Source organism: Alligator mississippiensis, chromosome 2, assembly GCF_030867095.1.
Source record: "Alligator mississippiensis isolate rAllMis1 chromosome 2, rAllMis1, whole genome shotgun sequence".
Classification (NCBI taxonomy): Eukaryota; Metazoa; Chordata; order Crocodylia; family Alligatoridae; genus Alligator; species Alligator mississippiensis.
In genome coordinates, this window is record NC_081825.1 from 294781305 (window position 1) to 294806326 (window position 25022).

At 46.4% G+C, this 25022-nt stretch overlaps 1 protein-coding gene across 5 annotated transcripts in view; it reads right to left on the bottom strand.

The window, feature by feature from the left end:
- The window catches only part of SLC35F4 (solute carrier family 35 member F4), a 230627-nt gene that overhangs the window by 20825 nt on the left and 184780 nt on the right, over positions 1–25022 (bottom strand). For 2 of the 5 annotated variants that reach the window (XM_014598766.3, XM_019479912.2), the window contains exons 2-4: positions 24499–24687; positions 18919–19216; positions 6920–7139 (exon numbers count right to left, since the gene is read on the bottom strand). In XM_014598766.3, coding sequence (XP_014454252.1) covers positions 6920–7139; positions 18919–19216; positions 24499–24687 — 707 coding nt within the window. Of the gene's footprint in view, positions 1–3470; positions 3643–6919; positions 7140–18918; positions 19217–24498; positions 24688–25022 lie in introns of those variants that run through there. The other 3 variants (XM_019479913.2, XM_059723349.1, XM_059723350.1) reach the window with 3 other exon arrangements.

Genomic DNA, 25022 nt, shown 5'->3' on the forward strand with positions numbered 1-25022 from the left:
CATTATTTTGCAGCTGAGAGAGGCTTTGCATTTATCCGTGCAAGGGCTTTACAACTGTTTTCGTGAAGCCTGGACTCCATCGGGCAAAAGAAACATTTTGTGTGTAGTGGCCTTTCGTTTAGACCTAAACAACAGGGAAACAGTTGCGAGCTGCTAGATCTGCAGTGATCATGTCCCACATCCTGGAAACGTCGTGACCTGTATGTTAAAGGCTCTCTGAAATGTTCAATTTGTAACATTTTTCATTCATTGTTATATTTCTTGGAGGATCGAGATGAAAGAGATGAAGCACAAGTAATCATTTGCAATTCAAATGGCAACGTGACCCAGTAGCAATCTTTCCTTCAAACAGAAAGAAGCCAAATAGAAAAATCTGTTGCAGTTCCACTGACCCTTATTCAGGAAAGCACTTACAGGTGTGCTTCTCTGACTCTGAATCACCGAGACATAAACACATGGGTAAAGTTGAATATATACTTAACAAAGGTCCTGAATAAGTCTAGAGTAGAAATAGGGGACATAAAATGAAATAATTTAGCAGTAAGTTTAAAACTAACAAAAGAAGGTTCTTGTTCAGACAGAGAGCAATTAACTTGTGGAACTCACTGCCACAAGGTGTTACGGAGGCTGAAAGTTTAACTCAATTAAAAGAGGATCAGACACATTCATGAATGAAAGGTCCATCGGTAGGTATTGAACATGGTAGACAGGGATGCATCCTCTGAAACAGAACTTCTTAAACCTCTGAAGGCTGGAAGATGCAATAAGAGGAGCAGGGGCTGGAAAATTTGGGACATGATTCACCCTTCTCCTCAGTATTGACTTTCTGCCATTGCATGAGACAGGACACTGGGCCTGATGGACCTATGGTCTAACCCAGCAAATGTGCTTCTGACTTGTGCACATGCTTAAGTGTCTCACAAAATAGAGACTGTAGGTTCCAACCTAGAAAGACGTAAAACCATGCTTAACTTGATGCACTGTAGGTCTGTCCACTGACCCCAAATGGAAATGCTTGGTAGGCAAAGCATATGCAGGAAAGTCTTTGCAGGAGCAGAGCCTTTGTGTGCAGTGTTTGAAGGAAATGCCCAATACAATCAGTTGCGAATATAAAGCCTGCACAGAGTAGCCACATTTGCTGAGCACATTTTCACAAGAATTCATTGCACAGCAGCACTCACTGACAGTGGTGTCTATGGACATGTCTGTGGTTTCAAAGGGAGCGCCACAGTGAAGCAGAGCATGCCTGCACTATGCAGGCTGCTTCCCCAAAGGATGCAATGTAATGGCTTGGGTGCAACACTTGGTGTGCACCAACAAACATGCCCACAAGCATTTGGCACATGCCTCATGCTGCAATAAGAGTGACATTACATCCTTCTGGAGAGTAGCAGGTGTAATCAGGTATGTCATGCTCCACTGCAGGGGCCCCTAGCATGACTCTTTAATGGCAGAGGCATGCTCTACATGGCAACTGGTGATATGACTGCATCCCATGTAGACTTCTTTAAGATAGTTTTAATCTACCTACATCGAGTACGATAGCAGGATAGACACAGCATCACAGGCTTCAACATAGGCTGCCCAAAGCCATGGGTATTTAGAATACTTCAACACTGGGCGTGTCTACACAGGCACTTAACTGTGGAGTAGCCTAATCAGCTGTGGAGTAAAGTGTCACCATCTACACGGGTGACAGTATTATGCTGCAGTAAGATAGTACTGTCAGGGACAGCACTATCTTATGCCAGGGTAATTTACTAAGATTAAAGGTACGTGTAGATGCTGACCACGGGCATAAATTGTGCCCATCAATGACTGGTGCCTCTCGCAACTGGGGGGGGCACCCTGGCAGCAAGCGGGGACCGCCCACAGCCACTGCTGGCAGTGTTAGCAGCGGGGAGGAGGGCAAGCAGCAAGTGGTGACCACCCACATCCACCACGGACAATGTCAGCGGCGAAGGGGGCGGGTGCAGGAGGTAACGGCCCACAGAAGCCAGCAGCACCTTCAGCAGCCGCCAATCTCAGCGGGCGGCACATGCCCCCCCCATGTCTCCCTCTTCACATCACCTATGATTGTGCCCAATCAGCCTAGCCTGCCAGGAGCCAGACTCCTGCCCACTGCCTATACACACAGCTCCACACTTTCAGTACTCTTGTGCCCCAGCCAGCTCCTCCACCACCCAACACCGCTGCCCAGAGTCCAGGGCTGAGCAGCCCTAGCGTAAACTGCTCTGCCCCAGCTCAAATTGCTGCTGTCCCAGTGCACGTGTAGATATCTCACCCAGGGGTACTTTATTCATGTTCAAACTGCTCTGGAGTTTATTACTTCGAATTAACTGCACATGTAGATGCCCCCACTGATACTTAGGATCTCCTTCACCAGCCTGAGCCACATAAACAACCCACTCCCTATTTCTGCTACTTTGTGGCCTACAAAAAGCTATCCACATTGTTTCCTGTTCTTTGAGTGGAGCCTTTCAATTCACCTACTGGCTGACTAATTCTCTCCTGCACATGGCTTTACTAATGGGCAGTAGTAACAGGAAGGAGGATGCAGAGGGCTAGAAATCAGAAACAGGAAGATGTGGGATTGCTCCTAGTAGATCTCCTGTGCTCAAATGGCCAAGGAAGTGCCAAATACATTGAAAGGAGGGATAGGGTAGGGTAGGGTAGGAGTCTGGTTGGGCAGTACCGATTCCTCTGAAGTTCAGCAGTCTCTAGTGTCAGGCTGGGCTACAGCTAGGGTAGGTGGTTGGTAGGTACTGGCTTGCGGGCACCCTTAATGTTGACCCTAAGTGCTGCAGACATTAAGTATGTAGCTAACTTGTGCTGCCAGTGCATCTTCACTGATATCAATACATGGTCCAGCTAAACTCAACTAAGCTACATGGGGCTTTGTTACACATTAATTTTAACATGTGCTATATTTAAATTATAGTAAGCATTAATACTACTTGGATAGGGCTATGAGCAGTTGCATGCTAATGTTTACTACAATAATCGAAATAGAGATCGCAGCACTGCATGGGAGACTCTCAGCCCTGGGATCACAGGGAGTCTTGAACTGGCTCTGTGTCTAAGTGCTGATTTTCAGGTCTCAGCCCTGACAACACACCAGAGGGCTCAAGACCCCCTGATTTCCAGGTCTCAGCCCAGGGACCCGGTTGGAGATACCCATGAGGTCCTGGGGCTGGGCCTCACAATTGATCATATCATCTCCATGTATCAGTCCCATAATAAGCCAACACGTTACATAATACAATTGGGAAACAATCCTCCCTGGAAAAGGCATAACTTTACTATGATACCAGAGCCCTTAGCATGTGTTATCCAGAGTGAAAGTTCAGACACTAGCTTTTTAAGTGAAGTTAACACAGGCTGTGTGTAAGGCATAGCATAGGGATGTGAAAGGTTAAACAATCATTTAACGTTTAACCGATAAGTGCAGTGATAACTGGTTAGCTTACCGGTTATCCTTTAGCTCTGGGTGGGCGCAGTCTGGCAGGGAAGGTGGGAAGGGAAGCCCCGCGGTGCCCCAGCAGGAATCAGAAGGCAGCAGGGTGGCTAGGAAGGAAGAAGGAGTGAGGAGGAGGGGAGGAGGAGGGGACTACTACCCACAGCCTAAGAGGAAAACAGAGAGCAGCCTATGTAATGACTTATCAATTAAGCAATTAGCTGCTCCTTCACAGATGCTCCCTCCCTCCTGGCACAGGGCTTCACCAGGGCTGTGTTGTCTGGCTGGGCTTGCCCCCTCCCCATCTCTTCCCACAAAGGGCTCCGGGCAGCAGCTGTGTCATCCGTTAATTGTTTAACTGATATAATTAGAGGAGGTCAAACAAATATTTTTTTAAACAATATTTACATCCCTAGTGTAGCAAAGTCACAACCTCTGACTGCAGTGTAGACGCAGCCTCAGGCTCTTGAACAACCTCATGAGAGTTGCTGGGAGCAAAGACCTCCTGATCTGGGGGTGCAGAGTATTTTGCAAAAGCAGGCTGAGAATTTGTTAGTTCTTTATATTTCTGTCTCTTTATTTCTCAAACAACCTAATTATACTGCTGGCACAGTGTCTGGGGAGTGGAAGCACTGCAGACACTGCCAAAATGCAAAAGACTGGATGTGTGTTGGGACTTCTCACCGTCCTCTGTCACATTCGATTTCCCAGGCATTCACCTGCCTGATTATCAACATCATTAAAAATCTTCTCGTGGAAGTGGTGCTGGGAAATGGCATTAATTACCCCTTCAGTGTGGCACCATCAGAAATCTACCAGCTTCTACCAGTTAGTGGCAAAACCACCTCCTTTCATGTGCAATTGTTTGACATTCATTTCTTCAGTCGTGTATTGTCATGCAAATGGCACTGCATTTATAGCATTAATACCGCTGTGTATTTATAGCAAAGTTTGACACCGCTTCCCTCCCCTGGTCCTGTACTTCTTATTCCCTAGTAAAATGAAATAAATTATAAAAATCAAAACCAGCCATAACACATTTTCACGTGAAATTTCTTTATGCTGCCTTCTGCGGGGAATCTATCGATCGTATTTGCCCTTTGCGGTAACTAGAAAGGGGAATAGATTTTCTTGTAGAGTCAAAGAGCCGTTGGCACACCAAGGGTCCAACCCCTTCATGAATGCTGCTTCTAAAACATGCTTGTCCAATACTTATTCAGCCTCCTCTTGAAAGCCTCCAATAAAAGAGATGTCATGACTTCCCTGGGCTGTTTCTCCACTGCTTGACACTGCTAACAGTAAGGAGGTTTGTCCTGAGCTCTAGTCCAAATCTACCTTGCTGCAATTTCAAACCACTGCTTTGTGTCCTGCTCTCAGCTGCAAAAAAGAACAGTTATTCCCTCTCTTCTTTATAGCAGCCTTTCAAATATGCAAAGACTGCTATCGTGCTCCCCCGCTTACTCCCCTCTTCTTCATGGTAGACATGCCTGGGTCTCTCACCCTCTCCTTGTGCAGCCTTGCAACCCCGGTAGCATTGCTGCTGCCTACCCCTGGACCCTCTCTTGCTTCTCCATGTCATTCTTAAAGCATGGAGCCCAGAACCGCACCTAGTATTTTTGGATGAGGCCGCTTCATGCAGTTACCCCGATGTGCACAATGAAGCTAGGCTGCCCCAGGAGCAAACTACTGGAACTGCCTCACAAATGATTCCCTTTGAATTTCCCTCCATCTAGCTGTAGCCTATGTCTCCTGAAGCTGCTACTTGGTTATTTACAACTAGCTGCGACCTGCAAAGCACGTGCGATTAAATTTTTATTGCAAAAGTATTTCTTTAAATGCAGGATTTCTAGTTATCCTTTGACCGAATACTATAACGGAATCAAAATGTCTCACCCTTGAGAGGCACTGTCCCTGCCGCCCCCCTGCCATCTTCCCGGGGCAGCCAGCCCGTTCCCAGGCAGTCCCAGGCAGCGGGAAGACGGTGAGGATAGTGCATGGGGCGCTGGAAGCTGAGCTTCCCCAAGCACACCCGGGCTCCCAGCGTCCTGTGCACCACTGGATCCAGTGGGCTGCCTGCGAGCTGGGGTTGCACCCGCACAGCTAGCGCCCTGCCAGGACAGAAGTAAACTGGTGCCTACCCCATAGGGAATACTATCGGCTCACTCTTCCGTGCCACCTCGGAGGACAGCTGGTACACAAGTGGGTGGAGGGGCACAGCCAGGGGTCTACGTGTCCTTTGCCCACTCTCCACCCCACTGCCATACCACCAGCTCAATTCTTTCACACCTTCCTCCATATCCGAAAAGCAGCTTGCAACAGAGCCCCGCTTGTTCTTTGTGCTCGGAGAGGGATCTTTGCAGACGGGTTTTTTCCATGCTGCCCTCTGCAATCCCTTTCACAAACCCACTGCCACAACCCTGCTCTCTCTGCACTCCCATCTTCCCTGAAATCAGCCGAGTCATTCAACTCAGGTTGGGCACAACTGATGTTTCTTGATTTAATTTTTTTCAGTGGCACAGGTAATATTGATAACAACTGTATTTATTTTGGCCCTGATTAGACTTACTATTTGAATCCTTCACTTTAATCAGATGACTCACAGGTACAGGCTCAGGGGTGAAGACATCTTGCTAGCCAGGGGCGGGCAATTATTTTGGGCGGAGGGCCGCATACTGAGTTTTGGCAAGCCATCAAGGGCCGCATGACAGGCAGCCAGGGGCAGATAAATATTAATTTTCTCAATTTTTCAGGGGCCCCACGGGTCAGATAGAATGGGCGGGTGGGCCACATCTGGCCTGCGGGCCGCATTTTGCCCACCCTTGTGTCAGACACTCCAGAAGTGTGAGTTCAAGTCTCGCTCTAGGTTCATACCCCCCAGTCACCCCAGTTATAAATGGCAACCTAGTTATTTGAGCTGGAGAATTATTATAAAAGGCCTGTGCCCAATTTAGGTCCCACCTAATGCCTCTTTTTACTGGGAAATGCCAGTTTATTGTAAGTAAGAACATACAGTCTATTGGGAAAAGAAAAGAATAATATTAAATGCGGTCAATTTATTATCTACCCAGCAATGTAAGCAGAACCATTTTGAAAAGCACTTAGGGAATTATCACAAATGTAAAAATAAATCTGTAAAACAGCACGTTTCCCTTCACTGACTGTACTTCCGAATTCTACGCCCAAGTCCGAACAGCGTGACAGAGCCATTGAAAGCTTTTTTTTAGCTCAGTTGACTAATTCACCATCAGAGTATCGTAGTTGTCTTAAACTTTTCACCTCCTGTTATCCTGGAGCCTGAAATTCCTACTTGATCTTCAATCTTTGATTTGCAGCACATAGTTAATGAGAAATGATTCACAATGCATACATGATTGGCAGCATAATGGCTATCTTTAAATAATGGATTTCAGTTTGATTATGAAAATCAAGATGGTTGAAAATTATATAGATATATGTTATTACCCTTACGCCCATGAACCTGTCTTTCAGCACAATCCAAGAAAGCAAGAAGACAAATGCTTTGTTACAACAGAACAGGGCAGAGACGTCTGTGGCTGTCAACTTCTTTAAAGCCAGTAAATACAGGTAATTAGTCAAAGTCCACAGAATAGAAAAGGGAGCAGTCCTTTTAAGAAAGAGTTTCAACGTCAGACCATCTTCACCAAAAATCCGACTGCATTCCCTAAGAAAAGAAAACAGTTTTACACTCAGCTGGTATTTGCGTAAAGTTGGCTCGAGCAAGGAAAACAAGTTCTAGACTTTTATCACGTGCCAGGTTTAGTCATGGACATTTTTGAATAATCGGTACACCCCAAGAAAGGACTGTTTGCACACTGACAGGTTATATACAGACTGTAGCCTGTTTTCCTGGCTATTGAAAGCAGTGAAATATTACAGAAGCAACTTACCTGCTAGACCTACTCTCTATACAATAAATACATCAGAAAAGTACTGTCACATGCATAAGTCAGGGGTATCTATAATACTCAGAGCTTTTAAGCATCAGTCCCGTATATTCAAAGCGTAACACTGCAGTTCTTTTGGTGACTTGAAAAATTCCCGCTGCTTCTCCTTCTCTAAGGTGAGTCTCTTTCTTTTATTAACTGGGGCATAATATTCAGAAACACCCTGCTTTTCACTGTAATGCAAGTACTCTGAAATCTTGAAAGTGTTAACAACAGAGCATAATACTTCCAGACAGCTCATTGTAGGTACATGGAAACGTTCTCGCCATCAGTAAAACTGACCAAAAGGAAAAAAAAGCAAAGAACTGGTTTTGCAAAACAGAACACGCTTGATTTGGGGGGTCCACTATATGAAAAGCTGCATTCACTAGGATAAATGGAGACTTTTTTGCGGATAAAAATTGCAAACAAAATACAAGGCTTTGCAAATACTACATGGGAACTTGTAGCTTCATTCAGCTTTGAAGGAAGCTCTTGAGGCTGGTTCATATTGGGTGATGCAGGAATGTCAGTGCTTTTATAGACAACCTAAGTGACATTATTGAAAATGAATTCCTAGATTGGCTCAGAAGACTGCTTAAGTAGTTAAATATCCTGTTTGCTTAAAGGCAGATGACTGTATTGCCTTTGAACTTTCATGATCGTTCCTAAACCAGGTAAGCCTGTCGTTAGCAATTTTACTTTCTCTGTATTCTAGGTCTATAGGATTCTTTAACATCTTCAAAAGCGTACTGATGTCTGAACACAGCAGGCACTCTCATACTATTATATCATGGCATGCATTACCTCACCATTAAATAAATCATAAAGCTCCATTCCCATTTGCCCGGCCTCAGCTACCAAGACACTGGATCATCGTTAGTACACGGTAATATTAAAAGACTTAGACTAGTTTCTTGAGACCTTAAACTCACATTGTTCCAAACCCATCATGGTAATGCTTTGCAGACTTTATAGACACTGGATGTATGCAGGTTTTATTAGCAACTCAAGGGAAGGCGTTGTAATCAGGTTAAAATGATTGGTATGGTTAGAAGTAGCCAACTTTCCAAATATTTTTGGGGAATCTTTTAAATTATATTTTCGGACTTTTCCACATTTTTGCTTTTGCCAGGCAAAATTAAAATGGACTCCTCTTGTGTTTTTATAACCCGCTGTTAGTAAAACCATTCGGTCCTCAGTCAAACATTTCAGTTTCAAAAACCAAAACTAGAAACATTTGACTTGGCCACCGCTTGTATTACTGCAAGATATTAGTCACTATTACATTCTTTCGATTATTATTAATCATATTAATTTAGCCACTTGAATCTCTTTCTTTTTATCCTGCAGCTGTTACCTGCAGAGTGCACCAAATCCAATAATATGTTTCTGTTATTGGTTCTTAATATCCTGGCCATTAATGTGAGCGGTCCCTCTCTTAAAGGGACCTCATTGATCATTTAGGGGTTGCAAGGGATCTCATGGGTCATCTAGTCCAACCCCCTGAACAGATGTCCCTGGAAATGAAGCAAAGAGTAACAAAAGGCAAGCTTATTTCTTGTCGTGCTTTGAAGAACTCATTCACATCTTTTCTAACTCCTACTGCCTTGGGCTAAATGTCTCACAGAGGTGGGGTTTTTTTAATTTTGCATCATAAAGAAGTCCCACCAGTCTTCCACCTTATTGCCCTTCTTACTGCCTTTCTAATCTTGCCTCCAAAAGTTGTTGCTTTCTTCAATTCAATTTCTACTAACTGCAGTTGTTGCTGCAGCTAATAATCCACTGACATCACGATTTTTAGAGTCTGCCCATTTACAGGTCATTGTTACGTTGATCTCCCTAGAGGAAGACCTGCCATGATGTCACTTAAACTAATTTTTACCCAGGGGAGCACCTACCTTCAATTCCACTATTCACTCCCGCACACCATGGAGTCATCGCTCCCTTTCCAGCCTCTGAAACAAGCTGTTCCATAAAGCAGCAGGTTTTGGTAACAGTAAATTGCTTTTCCAAACAGTGTCCTGCTTCAACAAGTCAATGCCAGGCTACTGCAAGTCATTAAGAGCTCATTTAGTTCTATTGAATATCATTTTTCTTACAATGTAGTATCTTTTGCAGAGATCGGGTAAAATGCTAGCCTGCTGTGTGGAAAGAAACGGTTTTGTTTCCCACAATTTCTCCTATCGCGTATCCATAACAAAATGATCTCTGAGGATGCATGTAAACCCATGCTGAATTTTAATCATGTGCTTATGTCTCTTTGATTTCAATGGGAATTAAATGTGCTCAAATGCTTTTAGTGAATGAATAGGGATCAGCTCAGGCCTGCTGTTAAAGATGACCACACACTTAATTATTTTGCTCCAACTAGGGATGTAGCAGCTACACTTCTGTGGTATCCCTCATGCCAGGGAGGCAGACAATTAGACGCCTTGATTCCAACTTCACTGAAGGCCTGATGTTGCAGCACAGAAATCAAAGGGAGATTTGCCTCTGATCCGGTTCTAATACAGCCACAAACTCAATATGCCTCAACAGCATCCCTTCATTCCTTGTGTGGCTGAAACGAGACTCTCCCCTTGGTACCGTATTAAATATGAGGGTAGCCTGTGGGATTAGCCTGAGTTGGGATGGCACTATCCCAGCGCTGGTGCCACCAGCCTGTTAGGTAGGTGGTACAAAGCGGGTGCCAATGAAACCACCCACCCCCTCACATTACAGTATATCCCCTACGAGCCAGACAGATTACAGGAGAAGCTATTTCACGAATGTGTCGTGCAATGTGTCAGTTCTGGCCATCCTTCATCACTGGGGCACTGGATACCAGCAGAGGAAGCCAGAACCTGCAGCTAAAGAGAGGATCGCTGAAAGGAAGCTAGCCCTGAAAAGAAGGTGCTGGGAAAGGTGAGAAGGGACCGGAGGGTACCCTTTCTCAAAGGCCCCTGCGACTTCCCCAGGCAGGAAGACTAAGAGGTAAGCTGGAGAGTATCTGAGGGATGGACTCCAAAAGTCCAGTAAAGCAGATGTAGGTTGCTGGACGCATGGGACTTTGGGGACTATTAAAGGAGATGTTTCAGACTCCACAAATGCCTGGGATGCTCAATGCTGTCGGTGTTCTCCACCTTTAAGTCCCTGGAAATGCTGCGCGGGGGGGGTTGATTTATCCAAATTCTTGGGCAAGTAGACAAGTCTAGAGAAGCCCCACTTCCCCGCCACCTGGGGACAACTGCACATGTCGGTTAGACCTAGCGGAGGAAGGCAACCAAGCCAAGGGCAAAAGAAGGTATAAAATGGCCAGCCAAAAATGGATGGGAGCCTGGGACAGGGCATCAGAGAGGAGCAAAGAACTGATGGACTTGTCTGTGCTTTCCAGGATCCCGTGTGGCTGACGGGTAATGCCCAGTTAGCAAGTGTGTAGATAATAAGCATTGCTTTGTGATGTCTTCTCGGAGGCACGTCTATGCTAAGATAAGTAGCACTGTGCTTTTTGACCACTGGCTGGTCACAGTCCCCGAAACAGCAGAGACAAGGCAGACTTGCAAAGGTAATCCGAGTGCATCACAGGGGTCACCATATAATTAGGGTGATGGCTGGGGTGCGGAAACTGAGCGTGGTGCCCTGCACGAAGCCACGGGGGTGTCAGGACCTAGCTGGCAGCAAAATTGTGACACAGATCATCTCCAAAGGCAGGCACGGTCTATTTAAAGCCTGCCCTCTGGTAAAAATAGCAACTTCTGTTGTGCATGTAGCCCTCGGCCTTCGGCAGCGTGCCACATTCTCAGGAGTTCTGGCACCTCAGGCGATCATTTAGTCCGTGCCCTTGGAGCCTCCTAAATATTATGCATTGCAAAATATTATGCATTGCACATGATCCACTATGTGCTCATCCCTGCAGAGGAACCGGTTCACATGCTACTGACACACAGCAACCTCTGGAGTGTAACGCAGCAGCAGCTGCTTTTAAATTGCACTCGGCAGTACTGTATATAACTGATGTGAACAACAAATCCAATTAGGGGAAGTGCAGGCAGGGAGACTGTATCTAAAGCACCCAGGTTAGGATTTGCATAAGCCTGCAATTTTGTTGCTCTTTCAGGAAATTTCATGGATCTTCAATGGCCAAAAATTATCACCCCCCTTCTTCTGGGTCTCGTGGGCACAATGCCTCCAACACTACTCTGGGACACGGACCCAGAAGGCACAGAGGTGCTTAGGATGCAGAAAGATCACATTTATCCCAGGATAAACCATTTTATTCCAGAGCAAAGCGTGATCATACAGAGGTCCATATCCATTGTCCCAGGATAAATCATTAAAAAGTTCCTAGATAAGAGGTAGTAACAGTTTATCCCAGGATACTGAAAAAATTAATCTGCATTTTTATCCTGGGATTGAATCAAAGGCAGACGATAGGCACTGCAGTCAGCCACTCACTCAACCCTGATGAGAAGGGCAACGTGTGCATACACTAACCCTAGGGATCCTTTTGTTCTGGGACAAACATAGGCATCATTTATATCCAGGGATGAATGCAACATCTGTTCCTAGCCTTACTGATGGCAAGAGCCCTCAGTTCTTCCACGGAAGTACTGACTCAGCCTGACTTGGTTTTGACTGTGAGCCCTGAGAAGGCCACAACCTGCATGCGTTTATCCAAGACTTGGTGTAGAGGGTGAAGGTAATCGTGTGCCTAGCCCTCAGGCCAGAAGCGCTCCAGGGCTGTGACTTCAAGAAGGCAGATCCACAAGCATCCCTTCAGCAGAAGCTGCCCAAGAAGGGCACTGAATCTCTGCATCTCTTAACTGTCTTGCTCCTGCCTTCTCTCGGACCTGGCCCTGACAATCTGGGGGCTGCACCAGGATGAGAGTCCAGGCAACTTTCAGAAATCAGGATTTCTGTGGGCCTGTGCAGCACCCAAAGAGCCCTGGCAAGTCAAGGTTGAGCTGCTACAGCGAGAGCCGGCAGAGGAGTGTGCAGAAGCAAAGGGCACAAGACAGTGAGCGTGACAAACTCATTTCTTTGGAGCGCCGCTTCTGCTTGGACTGTTGCCCACAGCTCATTACCTTCCACTGTCCTTGTCACTAGAAATTCAAGACTTCCCAACAAATTCATCTCTCACTGGTGCCTGCAGCCATCAGCGTCTCTACTCCAGACCCCAAGGCTACTCCGAACCTGCTGCCTTTCTCTTCCCTCCTCGGCACAATAAATATCCCGCATTAAGTGCCTGAGGGAAAGCGCTCAAAGTCTGCAGTCTTTGCCAATAGGGAGCCAGGGCTTAAGAACTACTTAGAGGTATCCAAGTGCCGTGCAGCTATTTCATATTCCCAGCCTAGAGACCAGCTGCAACTATCGCTGCGTGCGGACTATTGGCAAGGGTGGGTTTTCTAATAACAAGCTTTCCAAGCATTAGCAGAGCTTGTTATTCAATTGTTAGGAGTTTTGCCTCAGTCCTTCATGTGCACTTTGAGTTCTGTCGCCGGTGACAACTTTTCATCTACAAATCGCAGGAATGTATTGAGATTTTTGTTAACGTTGTCTGCCTCGATAAAGCAAAAATTGGGAATTGAGTCAAAAGACAGGTGATGCCGGCAAGTCACTTCCAAGACCCCCTCCCCCCCAAAAATTTTTACTCTCAGTAGTAAACTCAGTGGACATAGTCTTTCTGGACTTCAGTAAGGCCTTTGACACTGTCTCCCACCCCATTCTCATCAAAAAAACTAGGTGACTGTGGCATTGATGCCTACACAGTCAGATGGATTGCAAATTGGCTGAAGGGTCATACTCAGAGGGGGGTGGTGGACGGGTCATATTCGACCTGGGGGGAAGCGGGCAGCCGAGTCCCCCAGGGCTCGGTCCTTGGGCCTGTGCTGTTCAATTTCTTTATCAGCGATTTGGATGATGGGGTGAAAAGCAACCTGTTCAAATTTGCTGATGATACCAAGATTTGGGGTGAGGTGGGCATGCTAGTAGGGAAGGACAGATTGTAGCATAACCTGGACAAGTTACAGGGGTGGGCTAACGAAAACAGGATGGGTTTCAATACTGACAAGTGCAGGGTGCTGCACTTGGGCAGCGGGAACCAGCAGCACACTTATAAGATGGGAAACTCCCTTCTTGAGAGCACGGAGGCAGAAAGGGATCTTGGAGTCATCATTGACTCCAAGATGAACATTGGCCGACAATGCGAGGTCACGGTCAGCAGGGCTAACCGTACCTTGTCGTGCATCCACAGGTGCATCTCAAGCAGGTCCAAGGAGGTGATCCTCCCCCTCTACGAGACACTGGTCAGGCCGCAGCTGGAGTACTGCATCCAGTTCTGGGCGCCGCACTTCAGGAGGGATGTGGACAACATGGAGAGGGTCCAGAGGAGGGCCACCCGCATGATCCGGGGACAGCAGGGCAGGCCCTACGAGGAGAGGCTACGGGACCTGAACCTGTTCAGCCTTCACAAGAGAAGGCTGAGGGGGGACCTGGTGGCCGTCTATAAACTCACCGGGGGGACCAGCAGGGTTTGGCAGAGACCCTGTTCCCCCTAGGACCCCCCAGGATAACAAGAAATAACGGCCACAAGTTGTTAGAGAGTAGATCCAGGCTAGACATCAGGAGGAGCTACTTCACAGTCAGGGCGGCTAGGATCTGGAACCAACTTCCAAGGGAAGTGGTACTGGCTCCTACCCTGGGGGCCTTTAAGAGGAGGCTTGATGCCTACCTGGCTGGGGTCATTTGAGCCCGGTTTTCTCTCCTGCCCAGGCAGGGGGTCGGACTTGAAGATCTACAAGGTCCCTTCCCACCCTACTTCTATGAATCTATGAATCAGGAAGGTGAGAAACATGAAAAGTTGGCATTTCAAAGCAGTTTTAATGACTAATTCATGCAGTCAATTGGTCCCAAAGCTTTTATCCTAGGAAAGACGACTTCTGAAGAAGCAGCAACACAGGCTGATTGGCTTTGAGCAGTCGGGGTGCTATAGGGAAAGGAGATGACACTGTCATTGTTTTTGGAAGATACTTTAGACCCTCATGTTTCATGTTCTGTGGGAGGTTCCCATTAGACAAAACAAGGCTCCTCTACTCCACCAGTGGATCACTCCCTATTCCAGAAACACAACCCCCCTGCTAAACACACAACTTCCCTAGGGAATCCCTATGGGCCAAATTTATTGAGACAAACAACTTAGGTTGCAAAAAACAAATCCAGAAAAGGAAAAAAAAAAAAAACAGATGGTAGAAAATCTTTGTGAAAACTCACTAACATGACTAATGCTTGGAGTAAACTATGGACTTTAAAAAATATATATTGCTATTTTCAGTTTCTTTCAATAATAACTTCTACCCCAAGAATACTGAAGAGACAAAGAGAAGTCAGGATTGTGTTATGGGCAGATTTTCAAGTACGTGCATTTCCCGGCACTCAGACAGATTTGGATTCAGCTCATTTATTCATTCAAACAACTGGGTGCTCCTGCAGTTTGGATGAATTGGTTACAGCTCTCAAGTGACCACCGCTAACAGTTACCACCTCTCTGGAACCCCAAGATGCAATAATCAGATGCAATCATTTCCCTGTATAGCTTAAATCACAAGACACCCAGAAACTAGGCAATATTCATTGGCCAATTTTAGTAGCAAACACTTCTGAAGATCCTGGTACCCAACCTGCCATTTGCACACTTTCAAGCCCCTGATTTGCCCACACTCATCTGGTCGTGGTGTACATATGGGTGCATACACCCAATGTGGGCTGTTGGACCTTTAAGGTGTGAAACTATCTTTTATCAATGGACCTTTTGTGAGTATGAATGAAAGCTCTCAATGAGCTAGTTACACTTAAGTCATGCATTTGAGGGAGATCCCTGGGTGATATTCTGTAAAGGAAAAATGTGTCAAGGTGGGCAATGATAGCCCTTCAGTGCACCGGGATGCTACATCGGATTTGGTGGGCAGAGGCATCAAATTCCAGCATCAAGAACTATTCAGGCTTATGGCAGAGGGCAGGGAGCAGATCTTATAAGGTGCTGAGAGCCCCTATAAAGTCCTGAACATCCTCCACTCCCATTAAAATCAGCAGGAAGTGACGGCTGTCACCACTCAGCAGTCGGTGCACATTCGCTTCTGAGATCCATAGGGCACGTCAGCACTGCCCAAGTATAGCGCTGTTGGGCACTGAAGTGAGACACATGGTACCATGTCAAGTCTGCTTCACATGCAGTAACCCCTGCCTGGAAGTAACGTGCCCAGCTTCATGCAGCGCTTAGGAAATTCAGAGGTTCCTGCTGGAGGGTCTTACTCTTTCACTAAAGGCCATAATCGCCATCAGATTTGGGCTCAGGAAGGCATTTTGCCCTTACGTCAGATTGGTAAGGACTGTGCAGGTTTTTGCCTTCCTTGGTACCATGAACCACGATCCACTTCCTAGGATCGTCTAATCATCTATAAACCTACCATCTGCTCATCGCTGGAGTAGCTGAACTTCAGCTGTGCCCTTGTCTCCCTTGTTTCTACCTCTGGCTGGCTGGAGGGAGTTTCTGGTCTTGTGCCTTGTAATTGTGTGTGAGGGTCTGAAGTGGTGATTTTGGGGGCTCCTTATGTAAACGGTTATCCACAAATACATAAGTACGTACTAGCCGACAAACTCTCCTGCGAGGCAGGACTTACTGGGCAGGTCCAGATGAGTGCATACCTGTGGTATGAAGCCTCACAGACCCATCCGTGGCACCACACACTGCACGTCACACATACAGGCAGTCCCCACGCTGCCCAAGGGGGCAGGCGGGTTGACACTGGGAGATCCTGCTGTCAAAAAACCCAGCCTGAAAAAGGCAGTATGTGCCACCCGCAACTTGAGCCTTGCTGACCAAAAACACACTCTGGCTGCTGGCCAGGATCTGCACCAGATCACCGCCGCTGCAACCCTAGGAGGCCCCAGGACCCCAGGTTAGGCTGCTGGGGCCAGCCCAGGTGCTGGTCTCAGCCTTCCCTACTCCACCTGGGGCAACTTGCCACGTGCACATACTGTGCACAATATTGTGCTGCTGCTGTTTTTCCCTGGGGAAAATCTGGGTGCGCACACTGGTGCAAACCCAGAACTGCACTGGTGGGCATGTGGATGCGCCCACTGGTGCATACCCAGAACTGCACTGGTGCGCATCCGGATGTGCCCACTGGTGCATACCCAGAACTGCACTAAATCAGCATACTACTTCTGGTTCAGGAGGCCATCCATGAGGAGAAAGCATGGTACATCTCACTGCAGCGCTCCCCCAGGCCAGGCTCAGGCAGTGTGGACACATCCATCATGTCTACATTCAGAGGACACCCATTATAGTCAACATCAACCAAACATCTTCCTTTTTTAGGGCTTGATCCCAAGCCCAGTGGAATCAAAGGAAAGACTTCCATTGGACTTTAGACTGGACCTAGAAAGGTCTATGATATAAATGAAGCAGGAAAACACTGTCTTTGTACAGTCTCAAGGCCACACTTCAGGCCACATATATGAACCTGGAGTGTGGGAGGGGTGGAAAGTCTTGCTAGAATTTGTGCTTTGAGGCCACATAAAGACTGCATTATTATTCGACATGGTCACAAAGGGTTATTCACATAATTTGGTGCTGGTGGAGATTTAATGAGATGATTAACTGCATTATGGAGGCTTAGTTTACACAGATAACCACCCAACATCTATCCTCACCTCCTTCCATTTGCTCTGCATTTGTCTAGTACTCCTGGATTGTGGCCTTTTTCTCAGCCTCACCCCCAGAATCAAAGCTGCTAGTGGTTAACGCTCTCCCAGACCACTCTGCTTTAGAAACAGCTTATTCATGCGCAAAGCCTTGGGGGCCTCGGAGCAGCAGTGACTTAAACACAACCCTCCATTCCAGATAAACTGTTTAGATAGAAATGATAACTTAGGGCCAAATTTAGACCTGGGCTCAGAGCAATTGCAGCTGAGGGAAGAATTTGGCTTCTATTCCCCAATGCTACTGCCCTTAAACAGAACTCCCACTGTTTTCAAAAGAAGCCTCCGTCTGACAGACGATGGGGCCAGGACTTGGAAATCAATCACACGTTGAATAATGGCTTATTCCACAGACGGCTGCGCTGAAGCCAGTGATGTTGTTTCTGGAGCAATCTGCTATTTATCAGGAGTTGGATTACCAGGATCTGGATCTTGTTTTTTAAAAATCCCACTAAGAGTGTTTTGAGCAAGACAATGTACCTTCATTTCAGTTCCTTGAGCAGTTAGACATTAACTGTCAAGGTGGTAACTCTGGGACTGCCACAGGAGGCTGTGAAATCTCCTTTGCTAAAGGTTTTCAGCAACTAGTTAAGCAAATATCTACCAAGAACAGTCTAGGAGAGCTTGGGTACTGCCTCAGTGCAGGGAGATGGACTAGATCATCTCTTGAAGTCTCTTTCAGTCCTACATTTTTATGGTTCCATACAGGGGTTACTGGACAGGAACAGTAGTTTACAGGACACTGCCTGAGCAGCCTAAAATTATAACTGCCGCTAAAGCCTGACGACAAGTCTGCTCCCAGCAAAAGCAACTCCCAGCAAGGGGCAGTATGCAGCTGCATGTTAAAAGAAGTAGAGCATAGGGAATGCCACTCTACAGGTTGCAATTCTTTCCTTGGATGTCCCAGCATAGGGGAAGGCAGCCATAGGTATGTGCCCCCCCTGCCAGACTATAAATTTTGCAAGGTAGAGCGCAGCAACTGCTCTGCCTCCATGCCAGTAGCTGGCATGCAGAAGGCAGGGACACAAGCAATCATCCTAGTGAGCACCTATGGCCACAGTCTTCTCCTAGGATGATATCTCGGCAGTTTTGAGCTAATTTAATATGGTTGAACTACATATTAAAGCTCCATTTATAACTAGTTGATAAAGGCAAGTGGGCACTTAACAGAAGCATGTTGCAGACAGGAGTAGAAGGTATTATACAGATGGCTACAAGAACTTCAATAGAAGGTATTAGCCACAGTTTATAACCATGACGAACCGACCTGCTGAACCCAACAACAAAAATCTATAAGAACTGATTAATCATTTATTTAAACATATATTAATAATCTATTCTCTCTTTAGAAGCTATTTAGGAAGGAGACTTTAATAGAAAGCTTGACCTTTACTCCATCTCATGACCCCAAGAGAAACCAAATGAATGTCTAAGAACAGGTATGTATTTGGGAGCCATGTTGGTCTGAGACAAAAAGAAATGCACAAATCTAGAACTCTTGGTTTAGAGATGATACCTTTTATTAGACCAATGAGGAAATCGCAAAAAAATTTAAAAAAATCTTTTTCTGCAAGCTTTCGGGCTTGAGCCCAAAAGCCTTTGAGACCAAAAGCTTGCAGAAAAAGATTTTTTTGTTTTGCAATTTCCAAGTTGGTCTAATAAAAAAGTATCATCTCTGAACCAAGAGTCCTAGATTTTTGCATTTAAGAAAAGATATGTCACTTGAGCCAGCAATTACTAAGCTATGCAAGGCAATATTACCACAATAAAGCATACCTGAACTTTTTGATTGGAGATTGCTTTTCCTGTGCTGTCGCAAGATGCCCAGAATAATAAATAGGGAAAAACATAATGTTCCAATTTGTTGAAAACCAAGTCATGAAAAATGGATAGTCAAAGTTCTTATATGTGATTTTCACAATCTGTGTGGTTCCAACCCAAGAAGACGAGACTGACAAGATGATCAGAAATCCCCAGACAATCTTCAGAAATGTAGATGTGCAAGACTGACACCGTGTCTGTGGCTTGTTTTCTTGGCTGTTGCCCTCAGGATGAGTTTGTGTCCCATCTTCTCCTGAAAATAAGGAAAAGGAGAGTTATATACATAATCAATCCACACCAAGGATTTGATCATTCTTCTCATAGTATTGATTTTCTTAGCACCCCTGGCTCCCTGACTGTAACACAATATACTAGGGGTGTGCGAAGCGGGCCCTATTCAATTTGGATTTGGCCTGAATCAGGGACAGTGATTCAATTTGTTGATTCGGATCACTGTCCCCCATTCGATTTGGCCAAATCTGAATCTGAAGATTCGATGCTGATTCAGAGAATCAGTGATTTGGCCATAGAGACAGCTTTAAATGTTTTTCTACATACCTTGAGGTACCAGCTCAGCTTGTGAACACTGCGATGCTGGGGTGCATGGAGTGTCCCATAGGAGTGCACGGGGGGCAGGGGCAGAAGGGGGGCACATGCTCAGTGACGAACCTAGAAGTGGACTGGAACTACTTCCAGTCCACTTCCAGGTCTGCTGCCGAGCATGCTGGAGGCCCCCCCCCACACACATATCTCTCCGGCTCAGCGATCGGCCATAGGGGGATCCCGGGTGCCCCCTCAGATCCAGGAGGCACCAGTCTCCGAGCCAGGGGGGCACAGGGGGGCAGCAGACCTGAAAGTGGACCGGAAGTGTTTCTGGTCCACTTCCGGGTCTGCTGCTGAGAGCGCTGGGGAGCCCCCTGAGCTACCATGGGACGCTCCATCCTCCCCAGCATCGCAGCATTCACGAGCTGCCTGCTACCTAGAGATATGTAGAAAAAACATTTAAAGCTGTGTCTATGTCCGAATCACTGAATCTTTCCAAATGTCTCTGAATCAATTCAGAGGGTTCTGATTCGATTTGGATAGATTAAAGGGTCCTCTGATTTGATTCGGATTTGAAGATTCGGCCACCAAATCGGGCCGAATCTCCACCACATCAAATCAGGGTCTGAAACTTTGCACAGCCCTACCGTATACCTCTCTCTCTAACTACCAAAAATAGAAAAGCTGCAAAGAAATATTTCAGGACAAATATGACAGTAGTTTCAAGGTGATGGAAATATAATACAAACACATTACAGTAAAGCAAGGTACCAAAACTATGGCTAAGCTCTTGCCCCTGTCTGGACCATCAGCCCTTCTCTTTTGTTAATCCAGATGTTCTGTATCCCTTGTTCGGAGCCAGCTGTGTTATAAAGTCAATGACTGTGCATGCTTGCACCATCCAAAGCTATGTGAGCCTACAGGTTTACAGTTTGGAACAAACCCTTACTATTCAGTATCTTCACTATAACTCAGGAGCTACCTTCTTATTAGTGAGCTCAGGAGAGAAAAAAATAGCGTAGTCATTTTATTTTTTAAAAGTTCACTACGTAATCCAAGGTAATCGATTTCTTAATTCAGACTTGCCTTTTTGTATCTTATTAAGTAACAATGGAAAAGCCGCAGAAACGTAGAACTATGGACAGGGCAAATAAACTGCTATCTATAAACCAAACAAGAAATTTGTATTGATCATCTCCTCCTCTAGTTGTTCTGAGAGCTTAAAAATAAGGAAAGAATTAGTGTAGTTACCGTCTACCTTGTTCTAATGGGCCAGTAGTGAGCTCTACCTGTGTCACCTCATTCGAATGCACTGCAGTGGTTTTGGTAGGAGAAACAAGGATAAATGTCAGTGCAACAACGCAGACTTGGACTTTACTGTTTTACCATCCAGGGGTCTGATCAGCAAAGGTTATTGCACCCCACAGGTATAGAGGCGTCCATTCAAGTTAATAGGGTTATGGACCAGCTGTGATGACTGGATAAGCATTTCAACATAACAGCAGGAGAGAAAAGAAAGCAGGTCCTGAAGACCTAAGCTTGACTTCCTTATTATGGAACGTACTGCCTCAAAAGCAGCAACGGAAACTTAGTGGACCAACTTAATAGAACTACATCAGAGATGGATTTGACCGAGGGAGCAATTATTTTAATTGCATTAGAGAAGGCATTATAAATCAAGAGCTTTATAATGATCTCTGTGTGGTTTCCTGAAGTAAGGTATAGTATTTTGCTGTTCTATTATTTGATAGTGAATAAGGATTTCATATAAAATTAGAGGTTTATTAAAAATAGGTAGACGAGATTCAGAGAGTGCTTTGAAGAGACACGCAGTCGCTTTCACTTCTTGTTGGCTGATGAATGAAAACAAGGCTTTTCATGGCACTAATGACTGACATCTACTGTTCAAATGGAAATTATAGTTTATTTGCAAACGAGAAATGCTTAAAAGAATGTTATGTAACATCCACTGTTGCAATTATTTGCAAAGCAGAGCTACCGTGCAATTAATCCTCCTTATTCCAATAGTACAGTAATCAAATAATGACAGAATGCTGAAACACCTTTGCATGCGCCCTATATTTTCCAATTACTAAATAACTATAATTATCATCACTGTGCGCAGCACTGGCATTAGCATTTGATTTGGATTTTCTCATCTTAGATTTGGATGTCACTAAAAGATACAGATCTCTATACTCCTCCTCAGTTTCAAATGCTACATGAGCCTCAGTGTGACTAATATGATAATGGTGGCATTTTCAGAAGTGCCAAAATGATGGAAGTAGCTTCTGTCAGTGGGATGTGCGCTCCTAAATCACTTGGGCGGTACTGAAAATCTCATCTGCAAATACACAGACCAAGACAAAGAACAAATTTTGAAGAATGAACCAAATTGCAGAGGTTGGGACTCCAAGTGCAATTATTCTATGCTAACAGGATGGAGGTCTTATATAGAGTCTACTTGCATCAGCTGTGAGGTTACAGGGTAGGCAATTATTTTGGCTGGAGGGCCACTTAGGGAATTTTAGTGAGCTGTTGTGGTCTAGGTGAGCCTTCCTCGCTCCCTCAACAGCTCACCAAAACTCCCTAAAGTAACTCCCAGGGTCATGCGGGAAGTAGATCGCGGCACTGACCTGGGCCCTGGCCCCATGCTGTCACTGCCCTGCAATCCCAGAGTCTCCAGGAAGACCAGCTGGGACCCACACTGGCAGGGTGCCCAGCCAGCTGGACGAGATGGGGCTGTGAGTGGACAGGAAGCCGCGTATGGGAGTGGTATGGGCGGGCAGGACTGGGGATTGGCATTGCAGGGCAGTTACAATGCAGGACCAGGGCCTGGGACAGAGCCATGATCTGCCCCTGCCCACACAACTGGCGCCCATTGCAAGGATGTGCGGGCAGCAGATTGTGGCTCTGCCCCAGCCCCAGTCTGTCACTGCCCTGTGATCCCAATCCCCAGCCCCACCTGCCTGTCTCACTCCCGGACAGGAAACACAGTCCAGCTGCCGTGCCACCCCAGCCCAGCTGTGCACCCAGGGACAGTGGGATTAGTTGCGTGTGCCATGGCCTGGGCTGCCCCCCATGCCTGGGCTGGGGGGAGGGTGGGGGGCAAGTGATCCACTGCAAGCCGGACAAAATGCCTTGGTGAGCCACATCCGGCCCTGGAGCCATATTTTATTCACTCCTGGGTTATGGCCAGGCATGGATGGAGAACTCAAACCTAAATCCTGGAAGTGAAGGGAAGCTACCACAAAACATATCAAACACATCAGGCAGAGAAACCAGCAAATAACATTTTATCAACACCAAAAAGATACAGCTTAAATTTAAAGCTAATTAGTGATGCGGCAATCAACCAGTTATGGTTATGGACCCAAATTTGGGGAATCCTCAAGAACAAAGGGAAAGGGAAAGAAGTGCGGCCAGAGATCCCTGGCATTCGGAGGTGCTGGCAGCCAGAAGTATCCAGGACTTCTGTCTCTAACTTGTCCCTGTTGTTAACACCACCTTCTCCTGAGATGCCATATTGGCAACATAACAACAGAAGAAGGGGTTTGTAAAGGTGGAATGGCTAACTTATATCCTTCTCTTTTAACACATCACTGTCTGGCGTCCATGCCCTAAAGGCACAGATGATAGCTGTAGCAGAAGCAGAGGATACCAGGCCTTCTTTCTGCATATTCTCTATCTACAGCTATACCACCCCTGTGCAGACACATATCTGCTCAAGGGAATCCTCTTCAGGCTTCAGAGCTGCGGGAGGGAGGCCCAGAATAGAAAGGGGATAGAAGCAGAAGTGAGAGGATGCACATTTCAAGGACAGTCAGGCACTCCAGATTCCCTAAGAGGACCAAAGTCTTCTCTTAAGAGAACTCAGGACTGATACCAATTTTGGTTTTACACCCATATCTGCATATATGGAGCGACCTCAGATTTACACCGATGTAAATGAGATCAGAATCAGACCCCTTGGGCCTGAAGTAGGATGCTACTCCCAACCCCACTTCTTGTCTTAGCATCTTTCGTGTATTCTTCCAGGACTCCCAGCTGTTCTCTCTGTAGCTCCCTGTTGAGAGCTTTTTTCCCCCAGTCTGTGCTCTCCTTCCACTGGACTCCCTCTGTTTATCCAGCTGTTGGTGACACTGAAATAGGCTGCCTCTTGCCCAGATTTGACAGTGGAGAAAAAGCAGAGGAGACTTATCTCCCACACTTTCAGTGCGGTTAGGAGATCCAGCCTGTCCCCCCTTTCCAGTTCCCTGACTGGTCTCCTCCTCCTCTTGCTAAAAGGTTCAGCCAGCAGACACACAACCTTGCCTTAGGCCAGTGGCTCTACTTGATCCCCCCGCCCCCATCAACGGAGGATGCTGATCTTCTCAGGAAGAGGCCAGAGGGCTCACCATACCTAGATGCTCACTTGAGCTACACTCCTGCAGTAAAGGGAAGGCTACTTTCCTGCTGTTTGCCCTGATGTCTTCCTCAGCAGCTGACTGATGATCTGGCCTGGGATTGATGGTCTTCCCTAGATAGCCTTCCACCTCTTGCTCTTTCTCTTTCTCTTCCTCTTCTTCAGAACATCCATGGTATGAAATGAGACTGCCAGTGGCTTTGAGAAGGAATAGAGCTGGCTTTAAGGGTCCCTGGGCTTTGGCCAGGCTGAAGCTGAGGAAACTCAACCACTTTGTAAGACTACCTGAGTGTTATCGTGATTCATCCTTAAGGGTCTTCTGAGCCTACTGGGCTTAAGCCTCCAACTTCTCAGACACTAAAGTATGGGTTCCTATTAGGGACCAGGCCTCTTTTTTCCCCCATCCATGCTTCCTTCCCTCCAAACCCCAACGTGCAACAGACAAAGGAAGAGCGTCTACGTGGCTTTGCTGCTCGCAGCACAAGAAACCAAGGTCAAAGCATTCGGATTCTGCATCTTTCAGACATGGATGGAAGTGGCCTTTGGCAGGCATCGTATTATGCCAGTGATGCGGCTGTCATGCCTACCTGATCTGCTTTGCCTCTCCACTCTGCTGTGCCGACAAACTCCAGAGGGGCTTCGACTCTGCAGCTCAAGAATGGGAGCAGCAGAATCCTCAACAACAGACAAAGGGGAGAGCTGCCTACTCATGCCACTGCGTGGGCTGGGGCACTTGCCTCCGGCTTTGCATCGGATGACAGATGATCGGGAGGCACCTGAGAAGAAAGAGTTTGCATCAGTGTGACTGTAAACTCCTGCAGGAAAAAGGCGCTCTGGGGGTTTTCAGACCCCTCGACAGGGAAATGCATACACACGTTTCATGGGGGAGGGAAGCACATTGCAATAATTGTGGCCTTGCCTGGCCAAAGAAAAAAAAACAATTCTTAACTCTTCCCTACCTTATACCTTACGATGATACCTTTATCCCACGGGAATAAGAGCCCTACACCGTAGTATATTCTTAGCTACCAGGTGCCATCCATTCGGGCTGCACAGTCAGTCAAAGGCATTTGTACTCACGTGGGCCCCTCCTGGGTGCTGGCACTGAAAC